Genomic DNA, 16750 nt, shown 5'->3' with positions numbered 1-16750 from the left:
CCCCAAAAAGTGCAAGTAGATAAATAGGTACCGCTCCGGCAGGAAGGTAAACAGTGTTTCCATGCACTGCTCTGGTTTATCCAGAAGTGGCTTAGTCATGCTGGCCACATGACCCGGAAAAACTGTCTGCGGACAAATGCCAGCTCCTTTGGCCTGTAAAGCAAGATGAGCGCCACAACCCCATAGTCGTCCGGAACTGGACTTAACTATCCAGGGGTCCTTTACCTTTATCTGTTGGTCTGATGTAATTTTGCCCTAAGGCACAAACATATCACACCTGCAACACTTTGAATCTAGTCAGATGAATGACTTGCAGTACATGGCTCTCCATGCATTTACTTCCCAAGAGTAAATCCCACTTACTTCAATGAGGCTTATTCCCAGATAATTGGAATAAGGCAGAAGCCATAGTTGTTTTGTGCACATAACGCCAATCCTGAAAACTTAAAAGTTTGGGTAGAAGAGAACTACTTCAGTGTTCAGTTGGGTAATCAATTTCAAAAAATAACGTGAAGCAGGCAGGTGAAATAGATCCATCATTGCTTGCTTGAAACATTCTTGGAAGGAAATGCTGATACAAAGGCTTTACTTATATAAGGAAGGTGAATGATTTAATCAGGTAATGATGGATTCAGGTGACACTATGTCAGGTTCACTGCAGGTATGCCATCTTTGCACTGAAGCCAAGGTCCATGTAATTTGGTAAGCCAATGTCTCTATTATTTAAAAACCACTCTTTTAGGGCTACGTAAAAATGCCTATAGGATCAAACAACTTAATTAGTTATTTTTTAGATCGTCTGGATTTGCTAAGGATGGCATTAGCTCAGAGTTAGGTAAACACACTTTGGAAGGTGCTGAATTTGTGTGGAGCCAGGAAGTAAACGTTACAGTTTTCATTTCAAAGGAGCGCTTATCTGAATTTACATAACTAGTCCTATCTTTGTTTACCACCCTCCCAATTGAAGATATAACATATTTATCATACAGTGTTCATAGGTTTGTAGATCAAATTGGTTCTGCAACAGATAAAAATGGCACCATTCATAGAAGATCTAACTATTCAACTCCAGAGAACAAAGCAACCTGTAACAACTGTTTCAACACAGGCCAGACATACTCCCCACCCCACCCCATGATTACTGAAAGGAACAGTGAGTCTAAGTCTGTCCATTAATTTTTGTGAAATTTGCCAACACTCTTTGTTCACTTATCAATTTATCTCTGGAATAAACTGCTACATTTATCTCTGGATTAAACTAGAGGACCTTGAAAATTTTCTAAGTTTTATCACAATAGACTCACTTCTAATTTGGTGCTGCTGAGTTAGGGCATATTACTTATAAGTCTGCTGGTGTCCATGGATAAAAGTTCTTTAGCATTCACTAGATTTAAGGGGGGGGGCATCTACACAGCATTATTGTATCTAAAAATGTAACAAAACAAAATAAAGTTGCTTGGTTTGTTAGCAAATAGTGAAACTCCAGTTCCCCTATTCCTTGGGCAATAGTCTATATTTTATAATGGAGTTGTACAAGAATCAGTCACTGGCTTATCATCTTTAACATTTGATTGACAGGGGTCAAGCTCTCTAGGGGTACTTCCCACACTAGTTAATATTGTGAGACTTAGAATAAAATTCTTGCCAATTTCACAAAATGTGTTTTTCCAGATTCCCTGACCACTGGTCCTATTAGCTAGGGATGATGGGAGTTGTAGTCCTAAAACATCTGGAGGTCCAAGTTTGGGGATGCCTGGTCTAACGCTACTGCATGTACATACTCTTAAGAGCATGTTGGGGTTTTTTCAAGAAAAAAAAAATCTCCCTTCTCGGAGCAACAGCAGCAATAGTGGTAATAGATTAAAAGAGTTGATAGGTAAAGTTTTCCCAACCACCAGCATTGATTCTTCTTCTTCCAGGAGTATGTATGTATGTGTGGTACAGTTTTTAAGGCAAAAGAGAAAATGCGAGTTAACAGCATGCAAACAGAAGTGAATGGCAAAGGTTTTGGCTGGGCAGGTAAACTGCTGCCCACCTCTCCCTCCCTCCTAGCCCAGAAGCAGGACTCCACGGGCTTATGGATAAGCTACTCACCCTTAGGCTGAGATCCTACCTGGCAGAGGTGCCCAGATGGCATATAAGGCAAACCGAGCTTTGCCCTAAGCAGGCACTGGGTTATGGGTGGGGAAATTGACTGAATGGTTTGCTCAGAGAATATCAGAACTGTGATTAAGGTTTTGAGGGTGAAAGTCACTGTATGCTATAGTTACCAGAGCAGATGGGGAATTGACTGTATGGAGTTTTGCTATGTTCTTTGTGCAGGAGCATACCAGATAATGCCACAGAATTTTATAGCAGCTAAGGAAACCTTTTACAAACTTAGGAATGCAGCAAGGAGCTAAATTACTTATACCTACGGGATGTAAACATCATAACAATAGGGGCTCCTACAGAGCTTATGCTTTTAATGCAAAAAGGTACCAGGTTCAATAAAGCTCCTGATATTGTCAGATAGAGCTATGAAAGACTTTTATCTGAAACTGGAGTGCAGAAAACACAGAGCTGATAGACTACTGATGTGACTTATAAGGCATCTTCTTAAGTTCTGCCTATTGTCAGCCCTAGACAACCACTAACCTCTGCTTAATCCTTCCTTGCATGGGAACAGCAGTGACAGGATCTAGCACCTATACAATCTCTAGGTACAACACTGCCATTGTACTGTCTTCAGCTTGAAAGATGCCTTCACCAGTTGAGACTACAGAGATAAATAAATTCGACATCCCCTGGCTACATCCATGATATTGGTCATAGGCTCATATTGTCATTTCCTATATAATATCTCTTCCAAACATCCTCACCCTCTCTCACATACACACAAATTTGCCAGTCCAGTCAACTATTACTATAATTCACAGAATGAGGGAAAAGACAAAAAAAAAACTAAAAAAAACTACTGTGGCACTTTAGAGAAGGGCTTGGAGATCTCTGGCCCCACAGGGAACTTATTCATGCAATTGATGCCTACAAAAAGCAGCCTTCAGCTTTACTACCCACCAGCTGATAAACAGCAAAGCCGAAGCCTCAGGCTTTAAAGTATTGCACAGGGCACAAAGCACCTGAATGCTGCTTTGAAGCCCCAATGTCAAGACTTCAAAGTGTCCAGTCATTTGATGTCACTGTGATGTCAGCTGAATGATAGGTGGGCAGCCTGACCCACCTGTTAAATTTAGAAAGCAAGGCTAGGATCCAATAGGGATCTGGCCTGCAAATCCAAAAAGGTTGCCTACCCAAATATTAGTAAGATGCACATCAAAGGGTGGGGATATATGTGAAAGTGTGGCCTCGGGAATTGCAAGTCCCTGCATTCTCATGAGAGTTTGGCATGGGTTTAAGTTTACTTGCGGAGAAAGTCAAACGTATGCAGAAAGTGTTCCTGCTTCCCTTATTCACTCAGTTGTTTCTCTAAACCAAACCTGCAGCTACACATGACCACATTATTTTCCATGCCTGGTATTCAAGGTAATATTCATCCCTTGTCTGCAGCCTCTCCAAACACAGATGCCTGGCTCCCCATTTCCTTCACCCATGCCATTCAGCAAATTGATTAAACGTGTTTTGTTACTATTACAATTCATTGTGATGCTGTTTTTTATTTCCCCTTCCAAATGTCAATGGCATGGGAATAGTGGTTTCCTGACAGCTGGGCCAGATGCCCCAACACAGCTGAGTAGTTTTGTCTAAGCTGAGGGCTGGTCAGTTGCTAGGCAACTTTTGATCTAGCAACATGGAAAGCACTTCAATTATAACCATGCAAATAGTTGTCAGAAGGAGGAGACTGGTTTAATTGTTGCCAATAGTGCAGGTGGACTGAAGCCTGAATTTGCAGGTAGTCCTGCTGTGGGATCTTTCTTTGTAGCTACTATAAATAATAGTGTTGGGAGGGGGGTTGTTACAGGTGAAAACTTAGACAGACCAAACTCGGGCTATTACCCTGGCAGTAAGGCTTCTAACTCTGGAAATCAACACCTCCCATTCTGGGGATAAGGAGAACTATATTGGTTTAGGTTTAGTTTCTAATACAAATAGAAACAAAGCCAATAAAGGAGAATGTGCCTTAAATCAGCTCCAACTTTATCACCTTGTGCTTCAAAATGTGTGGCATGCTTCTAATGCAAAAGACAAGGTAGTGATTGGGAATCTGGTGTGACCTTGCAGATACTATTGGACTCCCACTTTCCATCCCAGTCAACATGGCCAAGGATTGGGAGGATGGAAATTGTATTTCACCAACATCTCAAGGGCCGCAGGTTCCCCATCCCTGAGATAAAGGGTGATTGAGAAATTAGTTCAGAAGCAACCACTGCCAATGCATGGAATGCTGCTCTGAAAAGCTTCTTGACTCTCGGAGGTGGGTAAGAAGGGAGGGTGGGAGAATCTTTGCCTACCGTTTCACTGTCAAAATAAAGAAAAGTGGAGAGAATTAAATCAGGGAGTCCTCACTCCTATAAAGTTGCCTCCAGGTTCCACTGGAACATGGTATGAGGATGAGTGGACACAATAAAATGTAACAAAACAACTTCAGGAATAAAAAAGAGCAGGAAGGGGGGGGTTGTGCTTCTTTGGACCAGAGAAATGTAGTCAAGCACTGACCTTGAATTGTCCTCTTGAAGAAAGCCTTGCAGGCCTCACATGAAGCCACCCCATAGTGGTACCCTGATGCAATATCACCACACACCAAACACAGTCTTTTGGGCATTGAGTTCAGCATGTATTCACACTTGGTTTGTGAATCTTCAGCAATGGTACTGGAGCAGTCATCATATCGTTTCCTGACAGGACCATTACCCCCAAGACCTGGGGCAGAAGGGTAGAGCGGTGGCGAATCTAGCCCATTCTGATGTCCATTCATGGTTGAACTGTAGCTCCCACTGGCGTCAGAGGAGCCACCAGGGCTGTGGTGATTGATGCTGTCCGTCAAGGAGGCGGGGCTCGATGGTTCCGTCTTGATATATGACGAACAGCTAGAATCAATGTGTCGATCCTTGCTTGACATTCTGCAGAGAAGCCTGAATTGTAAAGAGAGACAGAGAGAGAGAGAAGTTTCTGTGCGTTAAAGACAATGCTCTTTAAAGGCAGCACTGCAAGGGCTAAGGACCACACATCATTCATTCATTAGTCAATACCTCTTGTTCTACATGAAGGTAATCAGCATAAGGGCATGACAGAGCTTTATCAAAGACTTAGACAGGCAGCAAACAAAAACTTTAAAGAGACTGGATCCAGTTTATTCTTTGCTCTCTACTTCCCCCTTGCCAATTTTCCTTAAATCAACTCACTAAATTCTAAACTGTCATAAAAGGTGACAATGAATTCAGCACCAGGCTTTCCTAGAGCTTGCCTCCCCATCCCAGATAGCTCAACTGGCTAGAGCATGGTGCTGATAATGCCAAGGTTGCTGGTTCGATCCCCATATGGAACAGCTGCATATTCCTGCATTGCAGGGGGTTGGACTAGATGATCCTTAGGGCCCCTTCCAACTCTACAATTCTATTATCTATGATCACCCACTCACCCACATCACTTGCAGTAACATACTAAAAAAGGGAGCTAAAACTATATATATATATATATATATATATATATATATATATATATATATATATATGATGAGCCAAATATTTTCCTCAGTAATTACTGTTCGTCAGCATGTTTCATTAAACCATAACTGCATCTGCTATTGATTGAACCTTAAGAATCGGAGAGTAAATCATTTTTAGGAAGATTTTATACATACAGCTATTTAGTAATGGGTCATCTCGGTTTTCCAACAAATAATTAAGGTTTGACTCCTGTTTCACAAAATCTAAGTGGGATGATTCACCAGCTATAGCTGCAATTACATTTTACCTATTATCTTAAGACTAGCCAGTAATAACTGTTTAAGCACCCCATACACCTGCAATTTCATATGAGGTAAGTAGGTTGTGGGGTTTGTTTGTATTTTTAATCCTTTGTTGGAAGTTGCCTAGAGTGGCTGGGGAAACCAAGCCAGATGGGCGGGGTATAAATAATAAATTATTATTATTGTATGTTTGTTTTTAATGGAGAAAATAGAGAGAAGTTGTACTTGTTAAAATATTAGATACTGTACCTAAAAGTGAACAGACATTTGAACTTGTGGATTATCTCCCTGTCAAAGGAGTAAAAATCGCTCACTTTTTGCAAGTATGGTATGCAGCAAAATTACAATGTAATACTATGTGGTCTGCAACTGAAGAGACAAAGATGCCATGGCAATTAGCATGTTAAGTAGACTCTTTGAAATTCTTCCAGGAATTCACTAAATGCCATTTCACCCATTAAGAAGAAGCTTGAGTGTAGTCATAGCTCCCTTACTAGTGTACCAATTTGATGCCTAAATCTAAGAGATATTAAGTGTGAAAGAGTCCCTAGAAACAAGGGACAACAGACTTCATAATATTTCTTGAGTAGTTACCAAACTTAAAGAAGTTTTATCTGATAAACTTTTTGATTTCAATATGTTAAATGCCAATCAATTAACTCATGCACATATACATATTGTGATATCACAGCGAGGCCTTTTTATGATCATGAATGAAGATACTGAGATTTGGTCAGAAGAGTTTTCTTCTTCTTAAGAGTGTTCAGTTGAATTTGGGAAAGGAACAGAACTGTTACTGTTTTAACTGGCAGTGCTTTGGTTCTGTCCTCTCATTTAGCCAGCAGTCTTCCACTGTTATTTTCATCACAAACTTTTGCTAGTTTCAATAGAGTCAAGAGTTATGCTTAATTTGTCCTCCATGGAAGCAGCCCTGAAAACTTTTCCCAAGGCACAGCTGAGGCTGGGATGAGTATGCTCTGTCCCAAGTCTCACATTGCTTTGGTCAAACATTTCGAAGCACAAGTAAGAAGTTAAATATTGCTTGTGATTTTCCTGATGAACTGGCATTTTACCCCCCACCCACCCACACACACACTTGAGCAGTCCTCCCTTTTTCTTGTGGTTTAGAGAAGCTAAGAAACAGCAGGAATGTCCCATGCTGTTTATTAATGTCTTCAAACTAAAACTAAATGAAAAGAGATGCCACCTGCCAGATGACTCAGGGGCGGGGACAGGGCAAGCATAAACAGAGACTGACTAGCAAGACAAACCAACATTTAGAAACTGGACACCCACACAGATCAATTTAAAAATGCAGCTTAAATCCACAGAAAATGTAAAATGTTACATAGTTAGATCATCATATTAAAATTACATATATACTTCATCTGATCCCTAAACAGGAATAAGTTGTAGATCCACATGCACTTTTAACATGTTTATAAAACACAAGCATGGGTAAACTTAGAATCTATCTGATTTGCTTTTTGGTTGGAGTAGACAGCGACCCAAGCTGGAATTTTGGGGGGCAAACAACTTCTGTTAGTATCAAAACTCTAATCACTCTTTGCAAGGGAGGGAAGTCACAATTCTCAAAAGGACTATATTCAACATAAGCCCACTGAGATTTGGAATAAGTTTATTTATTGTAATATCTGTCTCAATCTTTCTGATGCTCAGAACTATTTTAAGAAAATATAAGCATAATACAAATATATGCATTTCAAGTCATAGAATACTTTTAAAAAATAATCTCTATCTATGTATCTCTTAGAGTCAAACTACATATGGCAGTGGTGGCCAAACTTGGCCCTCCAGCTGTTTTGGGACTACAATTCCCATCATCCCTGACCACTGGTCCTGTTAGCTAGGGATGATGGGAGTTGTTGTCTCAAAACAGCTGGAGGGCCAAGTTTGGTCATCACTGACATATGGTGATAAACTTACAGTTCCATGAATCTTTTTTTAAAAAATGTAGCTGTGGAGGTTCCCATGCAGGATTGGGACTGCAGTGAGGGGGAACAAAATTTAAATGTTTTCCCTGCTGCAGCAGCTTTGACAGTTGTCCCTCCAAGCTACTATTGGCATTGGAAAGCATCCATTGGTGCCAATGGGAGCTTTCCTCTCATTGCCAATACAAACTTTTGGGAGTGGGGTAATTCTTGTTGGAACCACAGCAAGGGTGAAGAGGCAAATTTCCAATTCCCGTATGTTGTGGTGCCACTCTTGCCCAAAGAAACCTGCAGCTGCTATCTGCATTTTTAAAAAAAGGTTCATGGAACTACAAGTTTAGCAATCAGTTTGACCCTTTTCCACCAAAAGCAAGAACACTAGAACACATAAAGGGTTAACCTTTGATGGGGATTCTCTGGGAGAAGGTAGTTCCAGAACTGAGTGGCAGCCACAGACAATATTTCTTTACATGCCCTTGTAGTTTGAAACTGGAGCACTTTTGGCAGGCAGACCCACCCTCTGCCCCAAAGTCGATTGAAAACTAAAAGAACTTGGGCAAAATAAATCACAGCTGACAATGTAAATACTGAGAATTCGGTTACTAGTCAAAAGAAAAGTTTGCCTTGAAGATCTAAAAGCCATTAGACAAAGTGGTACCTCGGGTTGCGGACCCAATCCTTTCTGGGGTGCCGTTGGCACCCTGAAAAGTCCGCAACCTGAGCTTCTGCACATGCACGTGCAGTGAAACCTGAGAGTAAACACTTCCGGGTCTGCCGCGTTCGTATCACGAAAAAACACAACCCGCAGTGGACGCAACACGAGGTATGACTGTATTACAATGATAATGATAAGTAAAATAATTACAGTATAGTAGCCTATAAGACAGAAAGCTTTTTTTAAAAAAACAAACCACAAAATAAACCTGTGGCTTCTTAGAACCAGACAGAAAGGGTAGGGGACTCTGTCTTTTCTTCTGCATCGGCTGCCTTGTATTTTCAGTTGTTAATGGATGTCGTAATTAATAAATAGCTCTCTCTTGACTCTCACCTTCCACTCCTGGCTAAGCACTTTTCTCAAGTCTACATTTGAAAGAAAGTGGATCAGTGCTGACTTACGGCAACTCTGTGAATTCCTTTTAATTTAGAGTACTTATACCACTGCTCAACTTATTACCTTATAATTACTGGACAGCTCTCACATACATTATGATCTGTGACTGAAATGAGAAATTATATGGGTAGTAAAACATGGCCTTTCCCCCCACATGCCATCAGCCCCATATCCCATCATATATTTTATTTAACTGTGAGAGAATTGTTTTAAAATTTAATCATAATCTACCAATAACAAAGGGACGCGGGTGGTGCTGTGGTCTAAACCACTGAGCCTTGGGCTTGCCAATCAGAAGGTTGGCGGTTTGAATTCTCGCAACGGGGTGAGCTTCCGTTGTTCGGTCCCAGCTCCTGCCAACCTAGCAGTTCAAAAGCACGTCAAAGTGCAAGTAAATAAATAGGTACCGCTCCGTCAGGAAGGTAAATGGCGTTTACGTGCGCTACTCTGGTTCACCAGAAGCAGCTTAGTCATGCTGGCCACATGACCTGGAAGCTGTCTGCGGACAAACGCCAGCTCCCTCAGCCTATAGAGCAAGCGAGATGAGTGCCACAACCCCAGAGTCGTACGCGACAGGACCTAACAGTCAGGGGTACCTTTACCTTTACCTTACCAATAACAAACAGATAAATAACTATATGACTTTTAGAAGGCAGTCCTGTACAGGGAAGTTTTTTATGGCTGATGTTTTATTGTGTTTTTAGTATTTTTAATATTTTGTTGGGAGCCGCGCAGATACAGAGGGGCAAGCCACTCAGATAGGTGGCATATCAATATGATAATGATGATCCAATGATCCAAACTCATCTCACTTCTTTACAAATATAAACTGTTAAAAGGTTTCAACCACCATTGACACAAAAACTACCGTAGTTGGTGTTCAGCCAATAGGCTAGCAGCTGCCCCTGTCTAGTCAGCATTGGCATACAGATTTAGTCATTTATTTTATTTCTGTCCTAATTTTCCTCCAAAAAGTTCAATGCAATGTTCACAGGTCTGCCTTCTGTTTATCTTCACAACAGTAATTTGAGATAGGTAAAGGTAAAGGGACCCCTGACCATTAGGTCCAGTCGTGACCGACTCTGGGGTTGCACGCTCATCTCGCATTATTGGCCAAGGGAGCCAGCGTATAGCTTCCAGGTCATGTGGCCAGCATGATAAAGCCGCTTCTAGCAAACCAGAGCAGCACATGGAAACGCCGTTTACCTTCCCGCTGTAGCGGTTCCTATTTATCTACTTGCATTTTGACGTGCTTTCAAACTGCTAGGTTGGCAGGAGCTGGGACCGAGCAACGGGAGCTCACCCCGTCACAGGGATTTGAACCGCCAACCTTCTGATCAGCAAGCCCTAGGCTCAGTGGTTTACCCACAGCGCCACCTGGGTCCCTTAATTTGAGATAGGTTAGGCTAAAAGATAGTGACTGGTCAAAGGTCACCCAGTAGGCTACACGGCTGCTTGACCATCTCAACCCAAGTCTCCCCAGTCCTAGCTCAGCACTCTCCCAATACAGCACAAAGGTTTTCACAGCAGGTCAAAAGAGAAAAAGAAAAGAAAAGAAGAGACTGACTGGAAAACATTGGCAAAGGAAGGTTTCCCATCTTGAATTCCTGGATAGACAAGCAGTAAGACTATAAAGTGGGCAGTGCTAGCAGGTCCAATGTGTTCTTTCCAAAGTGGCAATGAATATGAAATAAGATATCAGGGTTATAACTGCTGAAGACTGTAGTTATTTCTTCGCCATGCAGTACTTGGTGATTAGGCCACAATGAGAGTTTGCCAGAAAGCTGCTGTTCTCTTTACCTATCATTTCAATGAACTATTTGATCAAGTTGCAGCTCATTCTGTCACCACCCATACAATGTCACAGATGTGCTTCCCCCTTCTTACTATAACTCCTCTCTGTTGTGATTTCACAAAAAGTTATTGAAGTACAGCTTACAGAATTACCTTTAATTTACAATTGTGGTTCTGCAACTCCAGTAAATTGCACACTGATTAAATCCCCAGATACATACTGGTACCTGTTCTCTTTTCCCATGCCCATGATATCAGAACCAAAATATTAGCCATCATCTTAGAAAGCATAAGATCTCATCAACATGGGACCTGGTAATTATTAAGACTACAAACTCCCAGTATCTTTGAAGTTGTGGTTTCTTAGTACAGTGGTACCTCAGGTTACAAACTTAATTCATTCTGGGGGTCCGTTCTTAACCCGAAACGGTTCTTAACTGAGATGCGCTTTCGCTAATGGGGCCGCCCAGCCACCGCATGATTTCCGTTCTCATCCTGGGGCAAAGTTCTCAACCCGAGGTACTACTTCCGGGTTAGGAGTTTGTAACCCGAAGTGTTTGTAACCCAAGGTACCACTGTACTAACTTAAGTTTTATCTGACCATGGCTATGTCTGCAGGTGCAGGCAGGTTCAAAATCAACAAACACCACTGCATAGAGAGGAAGAAGCAACACAAATTATGTCAATGGATGAAAACTTGGCTTAGTTCTCAGGAGAATAGGACCAAACATGACTCAAAACAAGGTAGATGGTGCAACTAAGGATATTTTTTTGTTGGCATTGTTAATTATTATAGGAAAGAACACAGGGAGGAGGGAGAACCTATGACTGGAATAACTAAGTGGAACAAAATGTTGCAATGTTGAACATGGGTGCTTCTGTTCAAGGTTCCAGCTAGCACTGTGCCAAAGCTTGTCTTCCAATTTCCCAAAAGCTGTCTTTCCCTGCAGATAAAGCTTCCATTTTTCTGCCTCTTTTACAGGGCGTGCACACATGTGTACACACACATATTTCAGTGAGTGGTGTGTTGAGCTTACCTTATTGTTGTGAGGTGGCCAATTGTGGTGTATGTATTTTTCTTTCCATTAAACTTTTCTCCATACAGCTCCCCCAGCTGCAGGGCCGGCTCTAGGTAGCCCCCTGGTGGCGCAATGCGCCAGGGCGCCGGGCCTGTAGGCCGGGCACCGCACAGCTTTGCCGCGCGGAAACCATGCTGCACCCTGTGAGGGTGGGGGCGCCGGAGCGATCTCCGCCCCTCAGCACCAGGGCGGCCGACCTGCTCGAGACTGCCCTGCCCAGCTGCCTGCACTTTCTGATCTGAAAAAGCCCATGGAAGGAGTTACCCCATGATGTCTTCCCCTGGGCATCAAATGACTCATAGGAAGCCGGGGAGATAGGCTACTCAGCCCCTCAGAGGAATACATTTGCTGGTTTTTTTTTAAGAGAACTCCTTAGAAAAATATTTCCACACTGATTTCTTTAAAAACCTAAAAGTCTTCACTCTTTAAAAACAGAGAGCAACAGTTCTCAGATACATAGCAAGCAGTCTCTCTGCCTTCCCATGCTTGCTGGAAAGGGAAGTCAAGAACATGATGAAGTTTTCAGGGAGACTGGGCACCTGGGAAGGCTGCATGGGACAGAGTGCCAAAGATTATTTGTGAATGTAACGAGGCACTCGGTCACAAATATCCCTTGACCATCTTAAAAACAAATCAAGCACAGCAACAAAACAATACAGTTCAACTGTGACAATTTCACCCAAATTTTCTTTACCGTTTGATAATTTTAAAATGTAATTTATTTTTATCAATTGGTGTTTTTTTCATTTTTAAAGAGAAAATTTTGGCACCATACTACTTCCACGTAGGGCAACCCACCCCCACCCCCATGTTTTCCATTTTTCCTTTCTGCCTGCTATGGTCACTGAGTGAGCTCAGTCCTCATTTGCCATATATTGAGAAGGGTTGCCCAATTAGGTTTTAACTTTGCTGCAATAGTGTTAGCACTCATCATTTGAGTCCACTATTGCTTTTTTTAGAAAAAGATTTTTTAAAGACTTCTAAAGGAAAACAGTTGCTTCCTAATTACTACTTAGCTCATTACACTGAAGACGTACTAGTGCCACAATTACCATATTCCAAAAAACTAGTTCAACCTTAATTCCCTCTTTCTCTGTGTGCATGATTTTCTGAAGCTCTTTTATGCAAGCCTGAAATATTCACAACTGTCTATAATTCAATTGTCAGCCGGTGATTTTTATTCTAGACCTCACTTCAATCTTAAATTAGAGGCACTAAAATTCACATTAACTCTAAGAGGAATGTAGTGAATAGGACTTTATTTCAAAAGAACACCTTTTTGTCAGAAAGAGCTATTCTCAAGATGATGGCTTTATCTGCATTCAACGTCCAATTCCACATTGTGCTGTTAATACAGATTTTTTTTTTTTAGGTCACAGCAGATTAATAAAAATCTAAATGTAGTTAACGTTTACAATGAGAAATTACATGTGTCATATTTAAGTGTACAATATTTATTTTAAAGCCATGTTAGGATTATTTTCCTCTTTATTATTGTTTTTATTCAATTGGCTGGTAACTCCAATTGTTCTTCCAGGTGTACCTAAGGGCTGAGCCCATCTTGTAGAAAGGATGGTGGACATTTGTAGGGCAAATGCATGAAAAAGCAGCTTGTGAAGTGTCACATATATGCATGTTGTTGTTGTTTTTTCTGAGAGAAGGTATCTTAAGCAAACAACCTGGAGATTACGGTACTCCTTTCTCTGTCAAGAAATGTTGTTGTTTAGTCGTGTCCGACTTTTTGTGACCCATGGGCAGGTGGGTAATTTTCATATATACGTAAATATATAGGGATGCCTTTCTATACTAGAGATTCTTTTTAAAAAAATGCTTATCCCTTTTTATTACAGAAAAGTGTCTAGTCACAGCCCCATAGACTGGGATGTGGGGTGGGGTTAATTTGAAGTAAAGTAGATCTTTTATCTGTGTAATGGGAGTTCACAGCCTACAACTGCATACCAAGACATTTAGCAACTTCCCCTACTTAAATCCCTACAACAAACAAAATACTGATATTGCATGCCACAGCACATTTCTAAATTTTCTTAATAAAAGATGCTAAAGATTTTAGTTTTTCACTTTGATAGCTATGATGAATGGCCACTGGTCACTATAAGGCTAGGGCCAAGAAACCCATTGAGCAAGTCAATTTTGAAATTAATTAAACACACATGCAAGAGGACATAGCTCAGCAGATGCATAATCCCTTTTTTCAGCCAGGTTCTTATGGAATACTAGGAATATTAAGCATTGTGGCTCACAGCTTTATTCTGACCTCATTATGTGGCAGTAGGTTCCACTAAAATCACTTAATTCCATAAAACATATTTAGGATTTGGCTAGTAAAAAAACAACACAACCCAATTTCCAGGAAAATACAATGAAACCGGACCAGAGTTTTAGATATACTGTAGTGCTATAGCTATTTGGGTCAAAGTTTTGCAATAATCCTGGACAAAATGTTTCCATTTTCAAAGGACTACTCTCGCTAGAATCTTACTTGGAAACTATATTCAATTAAAATGAATCCAACTTCTAGGTTGGTGTTTTTAGGATTGGGCGTAAATTACAAAACAATACCATTATTTTTATTTCTATAGCATGATCAATAAATATTAGGGACGTGGCCCTCCAGATATTGTTGAATTCCATCTCCCATTAGCCGCAGTCAGCACTCCCAGTGTCAAGAATTATGGAGTTGTAGTCCAACAACATCTGGAGGCCCATAGGTTTCCCCCTCCTGATATACATAGTGGGTGATACTCAGTTGTGTGTTTTCAGGAGCAGAACATACTTCCACTCATGCAACAGGACTTCCCTTTCCTCTCCTCCTCCCCCTGCAGCCGCAAAGCAGCAAAAAATCAGCTAAGCGGGTTTGGAATGGTGTACATGTGGATATCAGCGTTTTATAACGTTTCATAATCAAAGACATCTCTTCCCCTCAAATAAGGTATCTGTTTCTAGTGAGCTTCCAATTTAAACATTGACAAGGAATGCAGAACTCGAATCCGGCTCCTTTTCTTTGAAATGTGGTCTTTAATAACAAAACCATTAGTTTCCTCACATATATCTGTGGCCTCCATTTCAAAAGATTTAACGACCCTAAAAGCACAATCAAAACCAGCAAAAACCAGAAATTATTTGTATTCCTTTTCTGACTATAAATGAAAATAAATATTTGTGTGGAAGGAAACCCAAATACATTGCTCCCCCTTCTCCGACACCCAAGTCACCTCAAGACTCTCTCACACAAGCTCTTGTTACTGAGTTGAGTTACAATCTCAGCTGAGCTATTTTACAATGAGCACTTTTTTTCTGCCTCAGCTAATTGCACTCTAGCAAAGTGGCAAAATGTGAATCACTTAGCAGGAAAATGGGCACCAGCTGCTATTGTCAGAGAATGGCAATGCCGAAGAAAAGGAAAGCGACTGAATGAAGTGTCATGTCAGAAATCAACGGTGCAACGTGTGATTTGAGAAAACATGACTACTTTACAGAGACAGGGTGTCATTATGGCATCACTGTAATACGATGCTTTGACAACCGCTGCGTCTAACATATCATCATTGCATTAAGGTGCACTGGCTTAGTTGGAAAAGGAAGAGAAAGGATATTTTCCCCTTTTAATAAAAAATATCTTGAGGTGTGCCTGGTTAACCTAATGGAAGAGACCATTAATAGTAAAATAATCAGAAGTAATTCTGGCCTATATAAATGAAAGTCAAAAGCATATTTCATTACTTTAAATAACATCTGCACAGAGATTAATAAGAAGCGATTTGCAACTAAAATTAGGCTGGGTTTTTTTTTCTTGTTTAGTCTGTAAAATTTACTACCATCATCTTTAAAATTTATGTTGCTTTTGTTCTTTGGGGGAGAGCCTACAACATCCCTTGTCACCAACTGCGGTGAAGGAAGAAGTGGAAAAGAAAGACATATCCCTTCACAGTAATAGCCATGCTGCAGATAACTGGCAAGGGTGGGGGGGGGGGAATGTGTCACAGAAAAGGGACACACAGCGAAGAAAATGTTTGAAAACCTATCCTCTTGACCCTGTTCTCTACTTCCTCTTCTTCTATTAAATATAGTGCACTAACTTAATGTGGGAGCACTTCCAAGCAAATTGCTCCCCAAATAAATAAAAAAAGCCAAGGTAATAGTGTGCACACAAGGACCATCTTAAAACAGCATTGACGAATCAATCTCTCAAAAATGGGAAAAGAAATAAAATGGTCCTGGTGACATCACATGATTCTGCAAACTAGGAATTGTGACTATATTACAACACACAAGGATTAAATCAGAAGCAGTAAATGCAAACCAGCATAATTTATCTTGAGTTAATTTCCTTGGGTCTATTCCAATTCAAAGTAAGCACCCCTTGTTTATAGTTCTAAATACTATATGTAGGCAAGTGGCAAATCAATAAAACTATTAAATGCATAATAATGCCATGTAATTATATACAGGATGTTTTGCATAATTAACTGGCTGAGGTGTTCATTGATATAATGGCTATTTAGGTAGTAGAGAGCAACCCGTAAGTCTATAAAATACACACATTTTATATGAATTAAGACTCACAGAAACCTCTTGTCCTAATCATCTAAATCGGGCTCTGGCATTATATGACAGAGAGAACGTATGTGCCTTTCTTTCCTGCCAAGTCCAAATCAATTCTTATGGCATTACTCTATAACTAACATGATATTTCACTAGTAATCACCATTACCCTGATGACTTGTAAGTAATGTAATAATTGAAAATATACACTTGGATTAAACAAACTACTGCTATTTAATCAATATTATTGAGACAAACTAAGTGTTTTAACAAGTCTGTATATATGCACTAATGCAGCTTTAATTAAATGTGTCTTTAGACATGCACTGTTTCTGCAGCAGACAAA

The 16750-nt window shown here is 40.6% G+C and overlaps 1 protein-coding gene across 8 annotated transcripts in view; it reads right to left on the bottom strand.

The window, feature by feature from the left end:
* The window catches only part of ESRRG (estrogen related receptor gamma), a 210962-nt gene that overhangs the window by 156401 nt on the left and 37811 nt on the right, over window positions 1–16750 (bottom strand). For all 8 annotated transcript variants that reach the window (XM_035111330.3, XM_088666684.1, XM_035111338.3 and 5 more), the window contains one exon: window positions 4654–5069. In XM_035111330.3, coding sequence (XP_034967221.1) covers window positions 4654–5069 — 416 coding nt within the window. The remainder of the gene's footprint in view (window positions 1–4653; window positions 5070–16750) is intronic.

This window comes from Zootoca vivipara, chromosome 3 (assembly GCF_965207765.1).
Source record: "Zootoca vivipara chromosome 3, rZooViv2.hap1.1, whole genome shotgun sequence".
NCBI classification, from domain to species: Eukaryota; Metazoa; Chordata; class Lepidosauria; order Squamata; family Lacertidae; genus Zootoca; species Zootoca vivipara.
The sequence above is the reverse complement of the archived record's forward strand: the minus strand, read 5'-3'. Positions and strand labels throughout refer to the sequence as shown.